Source organism: Dysidea avara, chromosome 10, assembly GCF_963678975.1.
Source record: "Dysidea avara chromosome 10, odDysAvar1.4, whole genome shotgun sequence".
In the NCBI taxonomy this organism is placed as follows: Eukaryota; Metazoa; Porifera; class Demospongiae; order Dictyoceratida; family Dysideidae; genus Dysidea; species Dysidea avara.
The window spans coordinates 16,203,657-16,221,055 of NC_089281.1; the positions used below are offsets into that span (position 1 = coordinate 16,203,657).

General features: G+C 38.6%; 1 protein-coding gene across 1 annotated transcript; it reads right to left on the bottom strand.

The window, feature by feature from the left end:
• Positions 1-235: 235 nt before the first annotated feature.
• LOC136268747 (uncharacterized) lies at positions 236-14,902 on the bottom strand. Its single transcript, XM_066064208.1, has 3 exons — positions 14,801-14,902; positions 8,670-8,865; positions 236-2,829 (listed from the first exon to the last, which is right to left on the bottom strand). Exons 2-3 carry the CDS (start codon positions 8,758-8,760, stop codon positions 410-412), a joined length of 2,511 nt encoding a protein of 836 aa, XP_065920280.1. The 5' UTR covers positions 8,761-8,865; positions 14,801-14,902; the 3' UTR covers positions 236-409.
• Positions 14,903-17,399: the final 2,497 nt, after the last annotated feature.

Below are 17,399 nucleotides of genomic sequence, written 5' to 3' on the forward strand. Positions count from 1 at the left end.
TAGAGTTCTACAGTTGCCTTATCAAACTTATATTCTACCAGTGTTGATACTGTACAGTTACCATCAAATTCTTCTGACATTTGTTGTTTAGAAAGACTCCATTCTAACATCATTTCTTTCTTCTGATATCTTTAACTTACGATTATCTTTAACTGAAACGCATACTTTTCGTACAGCTTTACAGGTTTTCAAGATTCTCAACAAGATTCCCCTCCTTAAGTTTTCATATGCTGTGGATGTTACTGGTCACTCTGGGAGAAATTTTACAATGTAAACATAACAGGATATAACAGGATATCTACATGTACTACCATAATGAAAAGAAGATTAAAGGTTGTAAATGATAATATAATATTTGGCCTAAACAATACAGACAGCAATTTCAAACTGCTACACAATATATAAGTTATCACAATCCTAGAAGCTGCTTTCCCCATGAGATGATCTCGTCGTCAGATGGTAGCTTATTAACTGTGCTACCAACATCATATCCGAGAGTTTGGTACTGCTGAAGAGTGAAAGTGTTCTTTCCACACTTTATGACTATAGTGCCATTAGCTGTGTAGAAGTGGTTATCAGCTGTGAATGGAACTAGACCTTTGAGATGTGAAGGATCACAAGTTCCATATTCATACACATTAGAGCTGGTGATGACACAGGTGTTGTTGGTCCACATTTCACCCCATCCTGATGGTAGGCCAGTGAGTGAAGCTCCGTCACTATTTGCACAATATGGAAAATAATTAAACCCTCCAAGATCATAATTGCGCACAGCGTCTGGGTAGATGTAGATGTTGTTCATTGCTGTCTTACTGTGACCAAGATAATTTTTATAACCACCATAGACAAGGAAGTTATAAGTGTCAGTATAGTAACAAGAACCATCATCGTGATCAAGAGGCCAAGTAGAGTGATAGTTGTTGATGAAGAAATTGTTAGTAATATGATTCTCTGCTGGAGTAAGAGAAGGAGACCCATCACTACTCCCTAACTCTGTCAAATATGGTTGTCTGTCCCAACTGTTGAATGGTCCGTGGTCTCCTGTCTCTCGCACCATATTAAACATCAAGTTATTTTTAAGAAGGTTTCCACCACCAAACCCATCATTAAAGTTAATACCAGCTCTTGGTCCATTGAAGAATACATTACCAATTAGCTGAGTTTGACAGGCTACTGACTGCACATAAGCACAAACTTGTTTGCCATAAATACCAATTTCATGAACTAGGTTCCCTATTACTTGAGTGCCCCTTGGCTGGTTTCCATTTGTCCCATCTATAAGGTTAGATGTGCCCACAGCTACAATGGCATTATCTCCTACCCACACAAACTCATTCCCTTCTATGACTGCATGTCGCACATAATTACTGAGAAACACTCCATTTCCTCCTGGAGAGTCAAAAAGACAATTCTGCACAAGAACATGTTCAGCTCCTTCAACAAACACTGCTCCTCCCCTGTGTACACTCCAGTCCCCACCACTGGGTACCTCGTAGCTTGACATGTACGTTGTAGCAGAGTGAGCAAACACTACATTTGCTATGGTAATATTAGTAACTGGTTTATCTTGTGACCCCATTACAGCAATTAACTGATCCAACACAGGACCCACACCCTCATCTGGTAAACTAGTCCCATTCTGTACAAAGTATAGGATCATGTGATCACTGTCATAGTACCACTCTCCCGGAGAGTCCATCTCTTCAAAAATATTATCCACAAACCATTCTGCTCCAGACTGTGCTCCTCTAGCTTCTTGGAATCCTCCTTTGCTCCATGTTAAATTACGGTTGGCCTCATCTCGCTTGTCAATCTGGAATACCCATCCACCCCACCTAGGCCCCTGAAATGTGTGCAATTCTCCTGTACTGGGGTCACTCCATGTACGATTAACAAAACCAACATCTGCTGGATACTTCATTCCTATAGGGACTACATATGTGGAACCACCTCCTCCAGTAGGCTTGGCAGTCCCCCAATAAGATTTAGGAGGGTCAAACACTGACACACTACCACCTATTCCAATAGAAAAGTAAGGAAAGTGAGTCCCATTGCGATTTGGATTCTCTATCATAACAAGACTTCCAGGAATTCTTTTACCTGGATACCACTTATCAACTGTTGAATAATACCCAGTCGGATCAGTGTGCAATCCCATAGTTTCTGGATTACCATTAGGGTAACGAGCACGTACTGCTCTACGACCTCCTATAAATAACTGAGTGAAAGGTAATGGAGATTGTTGAGATAGGTCAGTCATAAATATCTTTGCTTGAGGATATAATTTGCTAGTGTATGGCTTCCAGTCAAACTTGTACACTTTTCCACCACTAATTACTGGTGCCTCATCTTTGTAGCCAGCCAAAGTCAAGTAACTATCAGTAGCATCTAACCTAATGGTTTCTTGAAGGTAGTAGGTACCATTCCGCAGGTATATTGTAGTGGGAGACTTTACCATCTGGGATCGGAATAGTGTCAAGGCTTTCTCTATGCTCTTCATTGGATGTAACATGTCACCATTGTTCTTATCATCACCATTTTTAGCATCAACAAATATTTCTATACCTTCTCTGTAGCTATCATAGTGGAATGGATGAGACTCATACACTTTACCAGATTTGAGGCTGACATTACAATTTTGGAGTTGTAGTGCATCATAAACTGCTTGGAAGGTGCCGTATTGTGGTAGAAGCTTCTTAGCATAACTCCAAGCAAGTGTACGTAGGTCACAATCTGTATTGGCATCAATATTAACAGGACTGAGTCCTTCACCAGCACACAACATCATCCATGGGAGCAGTGACAGAACAAGTTGCACCAACATGACTACTACACAAAGAAACAAAAGTTATAAAACACATGCAAACACACTCTAATTCTATTAAATCTCTCTATCTTTGCAAAGTGTTCATTTCCAGTACTCAAACTGCGTCAATTATTGACTAACAAACTATCAGTAGTGTAAGTGTGCAACAAAATCTATTTATTTATTTATTTATTTATTTCTAGTAGTAAAACAAACAGTTTGGATAGTTATGTACAAAGTAATGTGTGTGATTGACTGTGCTGTCTGAGTGGCATTGTTTTCATAAAATAAACTGGCATATGCTTATAATTGTACCCATACAGCACCGCATGGAAAATACAGCACACTTTAGCACAATACAATATCATACAGTACGGTAATACTGTATAGTAGGGATCGTGCAGAACTGGGTTTTTCCAGCCAAAAATATCACCCTAAAACCAGCCTCAATTTCCTTTCATGACAACTTACAACTTGACGGTATTGGTTAGGCATAGCGAAGCCCAAAAAATGTCTTCAGACCAACCCTAAACCCTTCCAAAAAATTTCTCTGGAATTTTAAATTTTTTCTATTTAACAGAATTTTATTCTGACTAACTGATGCCTTCAGCCAAGCATAACTCGACAACGGATATAGCTATGGGCTTGATTTCTTCACTGTTTGTGCCTTTTCACCAACCGCAGTATGTACAATACACGCACCATGGACTTTCCTTTGTCCCCAGTTCTTTTTGCTGACAACACAAAGTGTTCATTTATTCACGATAGTGTATTAGTGGCTTCCTGCTAATAATTTATTTAGTACGCACTACTCAATTATCCGTGCTGGCCGCTTGGCTGGCTGGTACATTTGTTTCTAGTGTACGGTGGCCCTGGAGGTCGCACTAAGTGACAATTCCGAAATACAAAATCTCAAGTCCAATATCCGATTTCTCAGTGTGGATATCCAATCCATGTCAATAGCTTATCGATCAAATGTTGACATAACTGCTGATATCTATATGCTATGTCCTTATATGCTAATTATGCGTAGCTTATCAATTAAATATCGACATAACAGCTGATCATAACTAACATGCGTAATGTAGCTGCTCGCTGTAACTGAGATCATCCCAAATCCGAGTTTGCAACACTGATTAAGCTGCTCTGAGCTGAGATTATAACGACTCATTCTCCTTTATTGGCTGGCAACACATGTCTCCATTCTTCTTTAGCATGTGTGACTCGAATGTGCAGCTAAGCCCTCGGGTAAGCCAGTCTGTGCACATTATTATCAGTGAGTTACTATGTCTAGTCTATTCACTAGGGGGTAGGTATGTAAAATATTATTTAGCTAATAGCTATATACCGGGATATATACAGTGACTGGTGCAAGTTGTAGAAGTTAATGTCTCATGAGATGCTGACTACAAGTTAAATAGCTAGCTAGTTTGGTAATCAAGGTGTGCAAATTGTATAATATGTATAATAAGCTATAGCCATAGGCGATTAGCTAGCTAATTTAATGTAATGTAGCTATACCAAAATATTGGTAGCCACATGGTCATGCAAAATAAGCCATGCAGTATGATATTTGGTTCCTCCTTGGGTTGATACCATCAGTATAACCTAATAATAAATCTCGTTACCAGATGCTGCATGAAATGTTCTATGGCTTAACAAAGCGTTATCTGAGGATATATCATGTTACAAGGAGATGTGTGGCCAGGAGAGATTTTATTCTGGGAACAGACATTTTGCGGTAGCTGTATAGTGTGTTAATTTAATATAGACATGATACAAACACATCCTTAATGTTAAATACGCAATTAAAATTTAGAGCGCTTTAGGCTCTTCTGTTCTCATCTACATCCTGGAGTGGCTATCCGTTATGTCCTTTCTGTTCAGAAAATAAATTGGGATAATATCTGAATTGCTATAATTATATGTTTCAACTATATAATACTTAGCTACGGTGGGGTACAGGATAATGAAAGTTCTGATTTGTGGACTATATTATAAATAATAAATGAATTTGCTGCAAAAACAGACAATATTATGCTTTATATATCAGAGAGACATTGTGAAATTTTTACAAACTAATCAGCCTACAATCTAATGCAAAGCATTATATCGTTCCATTTTTTGTATCAATAATTTAATGAAGGTTAAAGGTGTCAAGGCATCAGGACATACCCTTTCAATACACAAAAATATTAATTCAGTAGCAAGGGATCCAAGCAAAAATCCCTACATTGGTAGAGGGACTTTCCCACTGAGCTATGCTGTAATACCATCATTCATCTCTTATTCACTATAGATTTTATTGCTTGAATTTCTACTTCATTTAAATTAATTGAAATTAATTATTTTAGCGTTTAATGTAAATGTGTTGAACATGCCTTAATAATTTTGCCACGAAGAAAGTAGCTATAGCAAATGCCTAGAAACTTTTTTTTGTATGTAAATAATTATGCACATTAAAGGGCCTTCCCTGTAAAGGACACTGTACATTTAACCTCTTTATAAAGGACAGTTTCTGAGGTCCCTGTAGACCTTTACCATGTAATACAATTTTACTTCTTAAAAAGGACAACCTCCTTATAACTGAAAATTAAAATCGGTTGGTCCCAAGTGTTTGTTAAATAGAAGTTCCACTGTATATTACTGGCTCATAAACACTCCTGCTGGATTATCAAATTGCTTTTAAATGGGCTACATAGGTCTGTTATACACTTTTCTGTACATTCATTACATGCATGATACGATTTTGTCCTCTTCTAGAAAATGGCAGATAATGTGGAAGGTGTTGCCAATTTAGCTAAAGTACTACTACAATTTGCTAACAGTGGGAAGCTGGTTGAAGCAGCTATAGCTCTTGAGAAGGCTGCAAGTTCAAAACAACAGAATGAAGAGACAAAAGTTCAATCCTGTAAGAAATGTGTGATCATTAAGCAGTTATCATACACTACGGTAATACCGTATAGTATAGGGATCATGCATAACTGGGCTTTTCCAGCCAAAAATATCACCCTAAAACCAGCTTCAATTTCCCTTCATGACAACTTGGCAGTAAATACAGTCAAGCCCAAATGTCTTCAGACCAACTCCAAACCCTTCCAAAAAGTTTCTATGGAATTTTAATTTTCTATTGAACAGAATTCTAACTAATGCCTTCAGCCAAGCATAACTTGGCAATGGATATAGTTACATGCTTGATTTTATCACTGTTCAACGTCACTTCATCCCGAGATGTGACCAACCGCAGTATGCACCATGGACTTTCCTTTTCCCCCAAATTCTTTTCGCTGACAATGCAAGGTGTTCATTTATTTGCAATAGTGCATTAGTGGCTTCCTGCTTTTGTACATGCTGCTCAACTTTCTGTGCTAGCAGGTACGTTTATTTCTCATGTGTTTGAGGTCTACTGATTGTTCCAGACAACGGGTGTAAGATAAGAACTTGTTTTTAACAAAGTAGAACAGGCGTGTGCTAATTATTTGGCATGATTTAATCATAGATTTATAAACCCTCTATGGTTTAATTGCTCACATTTCTTATTACACTGCGTTGCTGTGCATGGTGAGTTGTACTAAGGTATTTCATCCTATGAACACTGTTAATTGTTTGTGCCTCGTGTGTTTGAGCTCAACTGACTGTTTCAGATGACAGGTGGATAAGAACTCATTCTTAGCAAAGTAGAACATGCAGGCACGACTTATTGTGTCAATGCTCTAATTAGTTCAGCTGATCTTCATTGTGATGTCTACACCGCTTCTTACTAACTATGCTACCTAAGCGCCATGAGATTGATGATTAGCCTACGTACCAAATGGTGGTCTCGTTAATGGTTTTTGTGAGTTTCCAGGTGCACGTTTCTGTTTACCAGCTGTTTTAGCGTATGAATTTTCACTCGTAGGACTTAGAATGCCGCATAAATGTGTAGCAGCCGAGTGCAACAGCGTGCAAGGAAAATCATGCCCTTTCAGTTGGCATCAACTTCCAGTGGAAGATCCAGAAAGGAGAGAACGGTGGGAAGCTGCTGTGAAGAGAGATGGTGGATGACGGTCTACTGAATATAGTAGATTATGTGGAGCTCATTTTGTAACAGGTAGCTATAACTACTAGCTATTAATTAGTCTATAAGTCGTAATTGGTTGATTTCCTACTGATCATTCTGCAAAGTTTAGTGAACAATCATGACTATTACATTTTAATATGGCATTCCCAAACCATCATTTTTTACCCCTGCAGATGGCTATCTATCAATTTATGTGTTATGAATGTTGTGTATATAGGACACCCAAACAAAGATCCAACTCATATAGATTTCATACCAAATTTATTTAAGTGGACACCGGAGTCAGTGAGACAGGCAAATAAGCGCCATGCAGAGAAATATCAACAAATGAAACATATGAAAAGGAAAGGAATATATGGTACAGTTGAGGCACAAAGACTATTGAACAATGGAATGGAATCCATGGCATCAGAAGAACTGCATGGTGGTGCCAGCAACCTGCAGATAAGTGACTGTGACTAGGACTAACTGTGACCAAGAGTGCAGTGTCAGCTGCAGCGAACAGCAGATAAGCGAACCAGACCAAGAGTGTAGTGCCAGTGAACAGCAGATAAGTGACTCTATTGCTCCAGATGAGGAGTGCAGTGTCAGTGAACAGCAGATAAGTGATGTAGATTCTTAAATTGATCCACAAGAATTAAGAAGAGAGTTACAAGCCTGTAAATTGTATTGCCAGCAGTTGGAATCAGAAGTTGCATTATTGAAGAAAGAATTAGAAGAGTCCACATTGTCTTGCCAGGAATTGAAGTACAAGTTACACGAGTTGCAAAATGGACCAACTGTTAGCAAAGAGGAGCTACACGTACTATATTGGCTTACTCAATTTTGCAACCTGATGCTTGTATTTGAGCTGGTACTTAATGTCATTTCTGTGTCAAAGGAACATGGAAACAGGAAGTTGACCAACTTTGATGAATTCTTTCTTACTATGATGAAGCTTTGGTTAAACCTTCAACATAAGGATTTGAGCTATCGATTCAGGGTTTCAAAGAGTTCAGTGTCTAAAATATTCCACAAGTGGTTAAACATTTTATATATTTGATTAGTCCTTATTCGTTGGCCTTTCAGAGAAGAGTTGAGAGTATCACTGCCAGAGTGCTTTCGAGAGAAATTGAATAAAACTGTGATGATTATTGACTGCACTGAAATATTCATTGAAAGAGCATCTAATGTGCTAGCAAGATCGCAAACTTGGTCGACCTACAAGTCACATAACACTCTAAAATATTTAATAGGAATCACACCCCAAGGAACTATATCATTTGTGTCTAAGACTTGGGGAGGCAGGGTCTCAGATAAGGCAATAACTCAGGAGTGTGGAATATTATCAAATTTGCTACCTGGTGATGAAGTTTTAGCTGACTGAGGGTTCACCATCTATGATCTTGTTCGACAGTATCAGGCCCATGCTAAACTACCAGCATTTACTCAAGGAAAGGCCCAACTTGAAGCCAAGGAAGTTAGTGAGTCTCGAGAGCTAGCTTGAGTAAGAATCCACATTGAGCATTTAATTGGCATGGTTAAACAAAAATATACAATTTTAGAGGGGATCCTACCAATTCTATAATCAAAAATGAAGGCGATAGTGATGTAACAGTTTGTGACAGGCATATGGTGATTTGCTGTTCACTTGTTAATCTCTGTGAACCTATTGTAAATAAAGATTGACACACATATATGTACTACCAACATTGTATATGTATTATACTGCTCATGTACACTTGATTACCGGCTATGATAAGTAATATCAATATCAGATATGTAGTCATGCAGTTTTCCTACATTGTGAACAATACCAAGCACCTTTTGGTATCTGTTTCTTAGTCATCTTGATGCAAGTCAAGTGAAACCACTGGCCATTTTGGCAGTTCTCATTTTCACAGAAAATCATCATTTCACTGCCATCATCTGGTTTCTTACATATACAGTACACCTTGCATGTATTGTTTGCGTTCAAAACACCTGCTTCTGACAAAGTCTTTGTTTTCCTAGTAAAAAGCTGTGCAATGATCTCTGGTAATTTATTTTTTTTTTAAAGTACAAATTAATGACATAAGATAAAACAGTACATAATAAACAAAAACAAATTATCTTAAATATGGGCCTCAGCGACCTGCACAGCAATCGGTGCCTCAGCAATGGGATAGCGCAAACTGGACCTGGCACCGCGAATGCACATAATTGCAGACCTCAACAAAGAGAAGCTCAATTTACATCTCAGCCATCCCATCACTATTCCATAAGAAAGACTGTGCTTTGCACTCAAAAGGTTGGCCAATCTCTTATAAAACTGAGTAGCAGCATCATCCATTCCACCAGTAGTAGTAAAAATTAAGGGAGTAAATGAGGCATTCTCTACTTCATGAACCCGTTGTTGGTATTCACGTCTCTTTTCCTTGTCATGACGTCGGTATGCAGAGTGTAGGGGTTGATTTGAGGGTGCGCTAGGGTTAAAAATTCTGACATCAAAGTATGACCTCTCAAATCGTCCTCCCCAAAAACCATTAGCTGCAATGTCAAGCCTTGCGTTATCACCACGATTAGCTGTTTTGTATTGAAGGGTCTCACCAGAAAGAGGCTGAAGGTGGGGTTCAGTGACAACATTGTTACAGACCTCGGAAAGTAAATTGGCAGTTAGATCACGCACTTCATTATGTCTCAGAGAAGGAAACCCACCCTTTGGGCAAGACAGAGCATGTTCTATGGTAAAATAGTGACCACAGGCACAGGAAGTAGGGCAGGCAGATGGTAGCCAGTGATAGCGAAGCGCAATTGCATCACGAAAAGCAATTTTATGAAGCACAAAATTATGCGACTTCAATGGAAGACAAGAGAGCCAATTCGATGCACCCTTCTCCTGAGCCATCATGACTGAGGAACGCATGCTAGGAGGAAGTTCATCGAACAAATGATTGGCAGATTGAAGTTGCTCTTGATGGCTCCTAGAGTGAAACTTGGATCGCAACTGAACCTGTGCATCAAGACAGTCACCTAGTTGATGTACCTGATAGATAATCAAGCCAACAAGACCAGCATTTACTTCTACAGAGCAGGAACGCTGCTGTGACACAACAATCAAAGGATCAAACACACCAAGGCCTCCTAGCCACACAGGCAAGGCAAATAGCTTTCTCTCAACATCACCAGGGACAGTTCGACCCAATAGACTAGGAAGGAAAACAGATTTAACAAAATGTTCAAGAGGAAGGAAAAGGTCTGTAGAACAATAAGAAACACGAAAAAAATAGTTCCATCGGAAAGAGAGACCATGACAAAAAGCAGCATAGGAAGCATGAGGTTGTGTTTCGGCAAAGAGGCTCAAGGTCTTAAGATCATCAATCCAGCCATCCACTTTATGTCTCAAAAATAGCTGTTCATAGGCAGGAGTGCCAATTACACCTCCCAGATAACGGTGTCCTTCAGCAGTAACCTGAATGTCACAGTCTCCAAAAATTGTTCTAGCATCAGTTAAAACAGTTCCTTGACTATCAAGATAGTTTTAGTAGCATTTGGAAAATAGCCATAACGGGGCCCTACGGAAGATAACAAGTCCCACCACTGCTTAAGCTTGGAAAGCTTGCCACCAGCAGCAGAGTCATCAGCATACCAGCACTGCTTTACTAGACCAGTAAGACAAGAAATCAAGGGCAAAGTACCGATAGTGTACATAGCCATAGCGAGAGGATCACCCTGGGTATTCCCTTCACTAGAAAATATGGTACGACCTCCAGTAAACAAAAAAGCATCAGTACGATAAGTGTTAATTAAAATGAGAGCAAGAGAAGGGCAGAGGACCTCAACGTTTCGGAGTGTTACTTGACGATTTAACTCATTGAAGGCATTCTTAGCATCAACAAGGAGAACACCATCAACCTCAGGCAAGTCAAATATTTGTTTCATTGCATGGACAGCAGCTTCACAACCACCCATTTGACCATCAGTAACAAAAGCATCAGCTATTGACAAACAATTTTGAAAAAAATTACATCCCTTGTTACTTCAATGCACGCTATCTCACTAGGAGACCACACAACTAAATAACACGTATCAATTTCACACGCATTCAGCTGACACTGAACTTGATAGTAGTAAGAATGGTTCTCATCTAAAGAATAGTTTCCATCTTCTTCTCTCAAACAAAAATCCTTAGTTGAAGCCAGTTGTTCTAGACTACTACCTCGGCAGTGATAAGGACACTTTAGTTCTATGAGCGATCTACCGTGGCAAGAACAGGTCAGCCATGCATCAGGGCTGACACCAAGGAATGGATATTTGGGATTAACTACCAACCCACTAGGTGTACAGCCTACTTCTGTGTGCTCCATTGCAAAGTGCTCAAGAAACATATCTATAGCAACATCTTCGTGTTGACAGCCCCAGGTGGTGGAAAATGTGTATGCTGTGGGGTAACAAATCTTTTTCACCAAAAACAAGATGGATCTGTCTTAATACAGATTTGAAGTTGCTTGCCGTAATCCTCCCAGTTCTATGAATGCTCCAAAGTCTGGACTTCGATTGTAATCTAGTGGATTCCTCTAGGTCTTTTGCTTCTTCACCAGTAATTTTGTATGTCGATTTAATTTCACTACAGCGTGTCGTTATCTCATCACTGATCATTTTCATGCCATCAGCATTAGCAAACGAAGTGATGGTTCAGGCAAAGATCTGCTTTGAGAAATGGGAATGAATGGCTTATTGAAATTATGATGAATTGAAAGAATGCTGGCCTTGTGATCTAACTGGCTTAGCTTCAAGAAAAAATCTTCTTGTTCCTCTTCTGTTGGCTCTCTGAGTTGAGTGCTTGCAATTTTGACACTGTGTACTACCTCCTTAGACATAATCATCTGGGAACTGCATTTATTAAGTTTCGATGTTTTAAATACCAAATTACATGCTGGAACTGGATGTACTAGCTGGTAGCCATTTGTTCGGCTGAGACATTGATGACACATCTGTTCTCTGTCGCATGCATTTGTAAAGAAGGGCACCCACATGGTTGCATACCTCTGAAATTCCTGCCATACATGTACAGTGACCGTTAACAATCATTATGGTTCTACTGCTCTCAATAGCCACCCAGGTTTTATAAAGTACACCACTTCGTTGGGATGGCTTGACATCACCGTAGCTATTCTCCATTTCTTAACTTGCAAGGAACTCAGCCAGCCTTCAATGCATACTGTACGATAAGCGTCTAGGCTTTTGAAAGCACTTTGATTCACTTTTGAGGAGTGGGTGTTGTTTACTAAGTAATCATAAATCTGTTCGTAGGTTACACCTGGGAGCTCTCTGAAAAGTATAAATCAGTGTCCAATGTAAAGATCTATTGCACATGAAATCTCGGCAAGTTTCATTGTAAATCGCTTCTTGGCTTCAACTGACAACTGTTTCACATACTCTGACAATACAGCGGACTCCATACAAGTAAGCAGCTGGTAAACAGAAATGTGCACCTGGAAGCTCACGAAAACCATTAACGAGACCGCCATTTGGTACATAGGCTAATCATCAATCTCATGGTGTTTAGCTAGTGTAGTTAGTAAGAAGCAAGAAACGGTGTAGACATCACAATGAAGATCAGCTGAACTAATTAGAGCATTGACACAATAAGATTGTTTCAATATTTTTGGTACAAGACTGTTACAAGTTGTATTACAACAAAATCCACATTTTACAAACCAATCTTGTAGTGTTAATTAAGTAACACAAATTCGTTACAGCATGTACTTGGCTTCTGTAAATTGCTTGGAGATAAGATCACTTCAGTTAGCAACATGTATCAACAGTTTCCATCTCTTCAACTTCTGCGTCCCAGACGCCCAATATGGCGGACATTAAGGCGTAAGGAGTAGTATGTGGCTTCTAGTAAATTCGTGGAATCCCCTATAATTTAAAATTCCTAATTTTTTCTTATACTTGTATATATTTCTTAAGTGCACATTTACTATCTAGATTGCCAATTGGTTAAAGGTTTATCTGACCAAGCCAGCAAGTAAGATATTATGGAGAAGTACTAATCATTCAATACTTAGGTTTGATGTAGGAGGAAACTACGGAGTGGTCTAATATTCCAAACAACTTTTAACATTGCTAGCTGTACTCTCATTAGAACATTACCTATTTTTTCTTCAGTTTTTTCAGTTTAGTACAGGGTGACACAAAATGTTCATGCCTTGTATACATTGCTTTAAAACTTTGTTACAGAAAATCTTAAGTAACCTTTTATAGGTGTTCAGTATGATTAGAATAGCATGTGTTGGGTGTTAGTAACTAGGCAACTGTAATATGATCCCACTGACTCAGAACACACTTATCCTTGTTTATATGGTAGCAATTTCTAATAACTTCAAGACCTGCATGGAAACAGTTTTTAACTTTTGAACATTACCTTTACACTCAGATTATAATCTTCTAGATGAAAGTCACAGCTAGTAATGTGTAAGAAATTATTTCACCATTTTTCTATAGAAAATGTGGCTCCACCAACCAGATTTGTATCATAAGGCCACGTTACACAATGCTATACAGACTGTTCTTTTCAAGCGTTTATCTCATTAGACAGATCAGCCAACAGTTGACATGGTAAAGGATGACGCTTGCTCATGGCTAACAGCATCAAAATATACTGGTAAATCTATTAGTGAAACCATCCACTAAAGGCCTCAGAGTGATATAGCAAATTTGTAGACAAATTCATTGTCTTCACACAGTACCATGCACACATGGTGCTTTTTATAATTGTCATCAATGGTCTACTAGTAGTACAGCAATGCAGTTTATAACTATAAAATATGTTACAACATAGATAGCTGCATACAATAGCTATAGTATACTAGTATGTATGCAGCTTGCAAGAACCAGCAAGACATGATTCAACTTTAAATGGATGCAGCAGTTAGCTACACATTTATAGAAAGAGCTTGAAGGTTTAATACCACTGTGAGTTAGCTACTTTTAACACTATAATTTTGAGGTATAAATGCAGATGCACAAGGATGCAATACTATAAGAAGCTAAATTGTACCAAGATCAAAGGAGTTATATGTTCAACTATTAGTATGCACATTTCTAAGCCATTGCTTAGCTTGTACACACAAAAATAGCTCACCCACATAGAATTATGAAGTATGTGGATGTTTCTACGTAATTCGAAGTCAGCGTCCCTAATGCACTTATCAATGTAATCCCCAACTACCACAGATACGGGCTGAGGTGGGGATTTGCATCACTGAAAATTACAATTCCCCACCTACTGGGAAAGTACTGGCAATGCAAACCCCAACCAAGTCTTGACTTGCAAACCCGGGAATACTGGGGTTAGGAGGGGATTTGTACAGTGGTCTAGCGATGAGTTAGTTCGAGTGGATTCTAGTTTGAATGTAGTAGCTAGCATCTGAGACAGTCCTTCCTAAACTAAAAGCACACACTTGTGCTGCTTGAGTGAATTTCTTTAGTGAAGACAAATCCCCACTGTCAGGGAAATTTAGCAATCAATTCCCCACCATCCCCGACCTTTCCCCACCCTCAGCCCATATCTGTGGTCATCGGGCATTACATTGATAGGCAAACATCAAACAGCTTCTACTGTTGCGGAAATGAGTGTTACAATGATGGTCAGCCATTATTCTATTGGGATATTCTCCCATAGAAAATGTATAGAAACACTTCAATATAAATAGCTTGGTCCAAAAAGAGAATCCTTAAATCATTTAAATGTGGCTATTTTGCAAACTTAGTACTACTCTATCCGATGGATGTTTCCCTTAGATCGTATGGTGAGTGATTATATTTTGATGGTGAAGTAAAGTGAGGTTGGAAAAATCGCTATAAAAATAGAAGGCCCTACCTAGTCTGCCGCGAGATCGACACAAGTCTTCCGGTACAAGTTACAGTGTTACTTTAACACACACAATAACATAAACGCCTGTACTGACCGTTTCGTCGCGATAACGCCAACGTGTAATGTGTCTCTGTGTCCCAAGGATGTGTCCACTTCGAGATCCACTTTTACCCAGATCACGTGCGCGTTTCCAAGTTAATAAATAGCGCGCGCCGAAATCGTTAATTTGATTTGTCAGTTATCAGTATGTGTTCTTTAAGTTACCACAGTAACTTCAAATGAAACACTTGTGTTTGGCAACATCTCTATAATAGTCAGCAATGAAGCATGAAGCAAAGGAATTTCAGTTGCATTCTAAAGGTCTAACATAGAGCTGTTCAGTGGGCACTGTCTTATTATAATAAACTTAGCAGTGTAACTGATATGTTAGAGCTTTTGGATTGGCCGTCACTTGAATCTAGGTGAAGAATTGGTCGACTACAAACATTTTATAAAGGGATCAACAACTTATCAGGATCATTCATACTTCTTGTCAACTACGATCCACCAGGCACCACCACACTCACCATTTTATCCAACCCAGTACAGGTCCAGCTATTACCAGCATTCTTTTTTTCCCCATGAACAATCAAAGATTGGAACAGCTTGCCAGTATCTGTAGAATCAGAAAACGTAGATACATTTACTAATTATTTATTGCCTATCTAATCGTTTGCTGTATATTTTATGTGTATGTGTGATTCTTTAGGGTGTTGATCGCCCCCTGGGCGCATCGGTAATTGCCGTCTGCCCAGTAACAATTGAAAAATTTATAAATAATTTACTATTTTTGTTCTTTGTAGTAAAACTCCTATTTGGAAGTTATACCAATATAGCTAGGAGTTTATATCGGATATTGTGCATGAATATGCCCTTATAATTCAATGGCAAAATGGCATATGGAGAAGTACGTATGTGGAGATTTGCTCCAGGTGCACCGATTTGTTCACTATAAAATTAAATAGCCTTTATTATATCGACACTGTATACCCACATATCTTTTCAATCAAATTATGGATTACGGATTTGCAAGTACCTTCAGAAAGAAAGAAAAGCTCTTGGTGAACCCAAATGAAGGTTGGTACGATGAAGCTTGACCTAGTGCACCCGTCATGAATTGCTACTATGCAGCATAGCCAGTCTGTAGATGATCCATTTTATCAGAAATGTCCCAACACCTACGAAAATGAAAAATCAGCAGCAATAGTCTTTATCAAAAAATATTGCAAGTTAAACTATTTCCAGCTGCTTAATTGCTTTGACCTAATTTGTCCCTCAAATTTCTGTTTTTGAGCCAGACTTCCTTACATGAATGCACAGCAAGCAACTTTGGTTTTCCATTGTAATTCCACCATCTGTAGTTATCACGAGATGCTCAACAGAGTTGAATGGGTATATGTAGCAACTGGATTTTATGGCGTTGTTCACTGTATACCACCACAATGTCAGGATGGTGATGCAAATCCAATATCAATTGTTACTTCTGGAATTGATTGCCTAGGTAATGCTATATATAGTCTCTGTTCCATCCATTGGTTGTTTGGGCCATATCTTCCTGACTCCATCAGGGCTCTATTCAGCAGTCATCTGTTGTGGACAAAACTGCTCAAACTGTAATCAGCACTGGACATCTCAACATTTAATAAACTTGTGTTTAATTGTCCTTTTGCTTGTGTGTTGCATCTGTTTCCTTTAGCATACGTTTTACATGTGGGCCACATGGGTCCCAAATTAATGTGTGTATAAATGTCTATGCTTTAAGCATCTTAATGACAAGACAGGTAGGCAAGTGGATCTCTCTGACTCCCTGCATTACTTTGATGGCATATTTGTGATAGCAACAGATTTCTTCTTTGAGTTACTAAATGAATTGGCATAAACATGTACATGGGTTGTATAATGTATTGTGCATGGGGTATATAAATGTGGTACTAAGAGAACTTGAATACAGCAAACTATTTGCCTAGGTAGAACCAATCAGTTTAGCACTGATTATAGCTATTTCACATGAACCATGATGAACAACAAACTCTTTCAATTGTTTAATGGTTGTCAGTAGCTCAGTGGTGAAATGTCCAAATATATCCACAGGCTGCATATTTAATGGGTGAAATAGTGAATCAACACCTTCTTAGTACTTGATCATCTTGAGATGTTGAATTAACATAAATGGTGAAGGTTTGGCTTTAGCAAATCAGCATGCAAAGCAGGTTGGTGGACAAATTTTGGCAAATTTACCATGTAGCTAATATAGAACACTAATTATACTGATTGGCAAACATGTTTGGCAAATTTCCTTGATTTGCCAAATTCACCAAACTTTAGTCACTTCACATTTTCATTGTTTACGGTAGCTACCTTGTGAATACCACAAAACACTGACCAGATGTTTATGTATCAGTATTATGAGTGGGCTAAGTGTTAAATCACACAAACATACACGTACTACATATGTCATAATCAATCATCACTTGGCTTACCATTGTGTTAAATATGTTTGTCACAGGTGCTCACTAATTTCCTGTATTTTACTACCTATTTCTTGGAATCAGGAAATAGCTGGAAGTGTGTAAAACTGTGTGTCATGCTTATGTATGGCTCTCTGTAAACTACATTTTATTTTAACTATGCCTAAAGAATGCAACTTTGACATT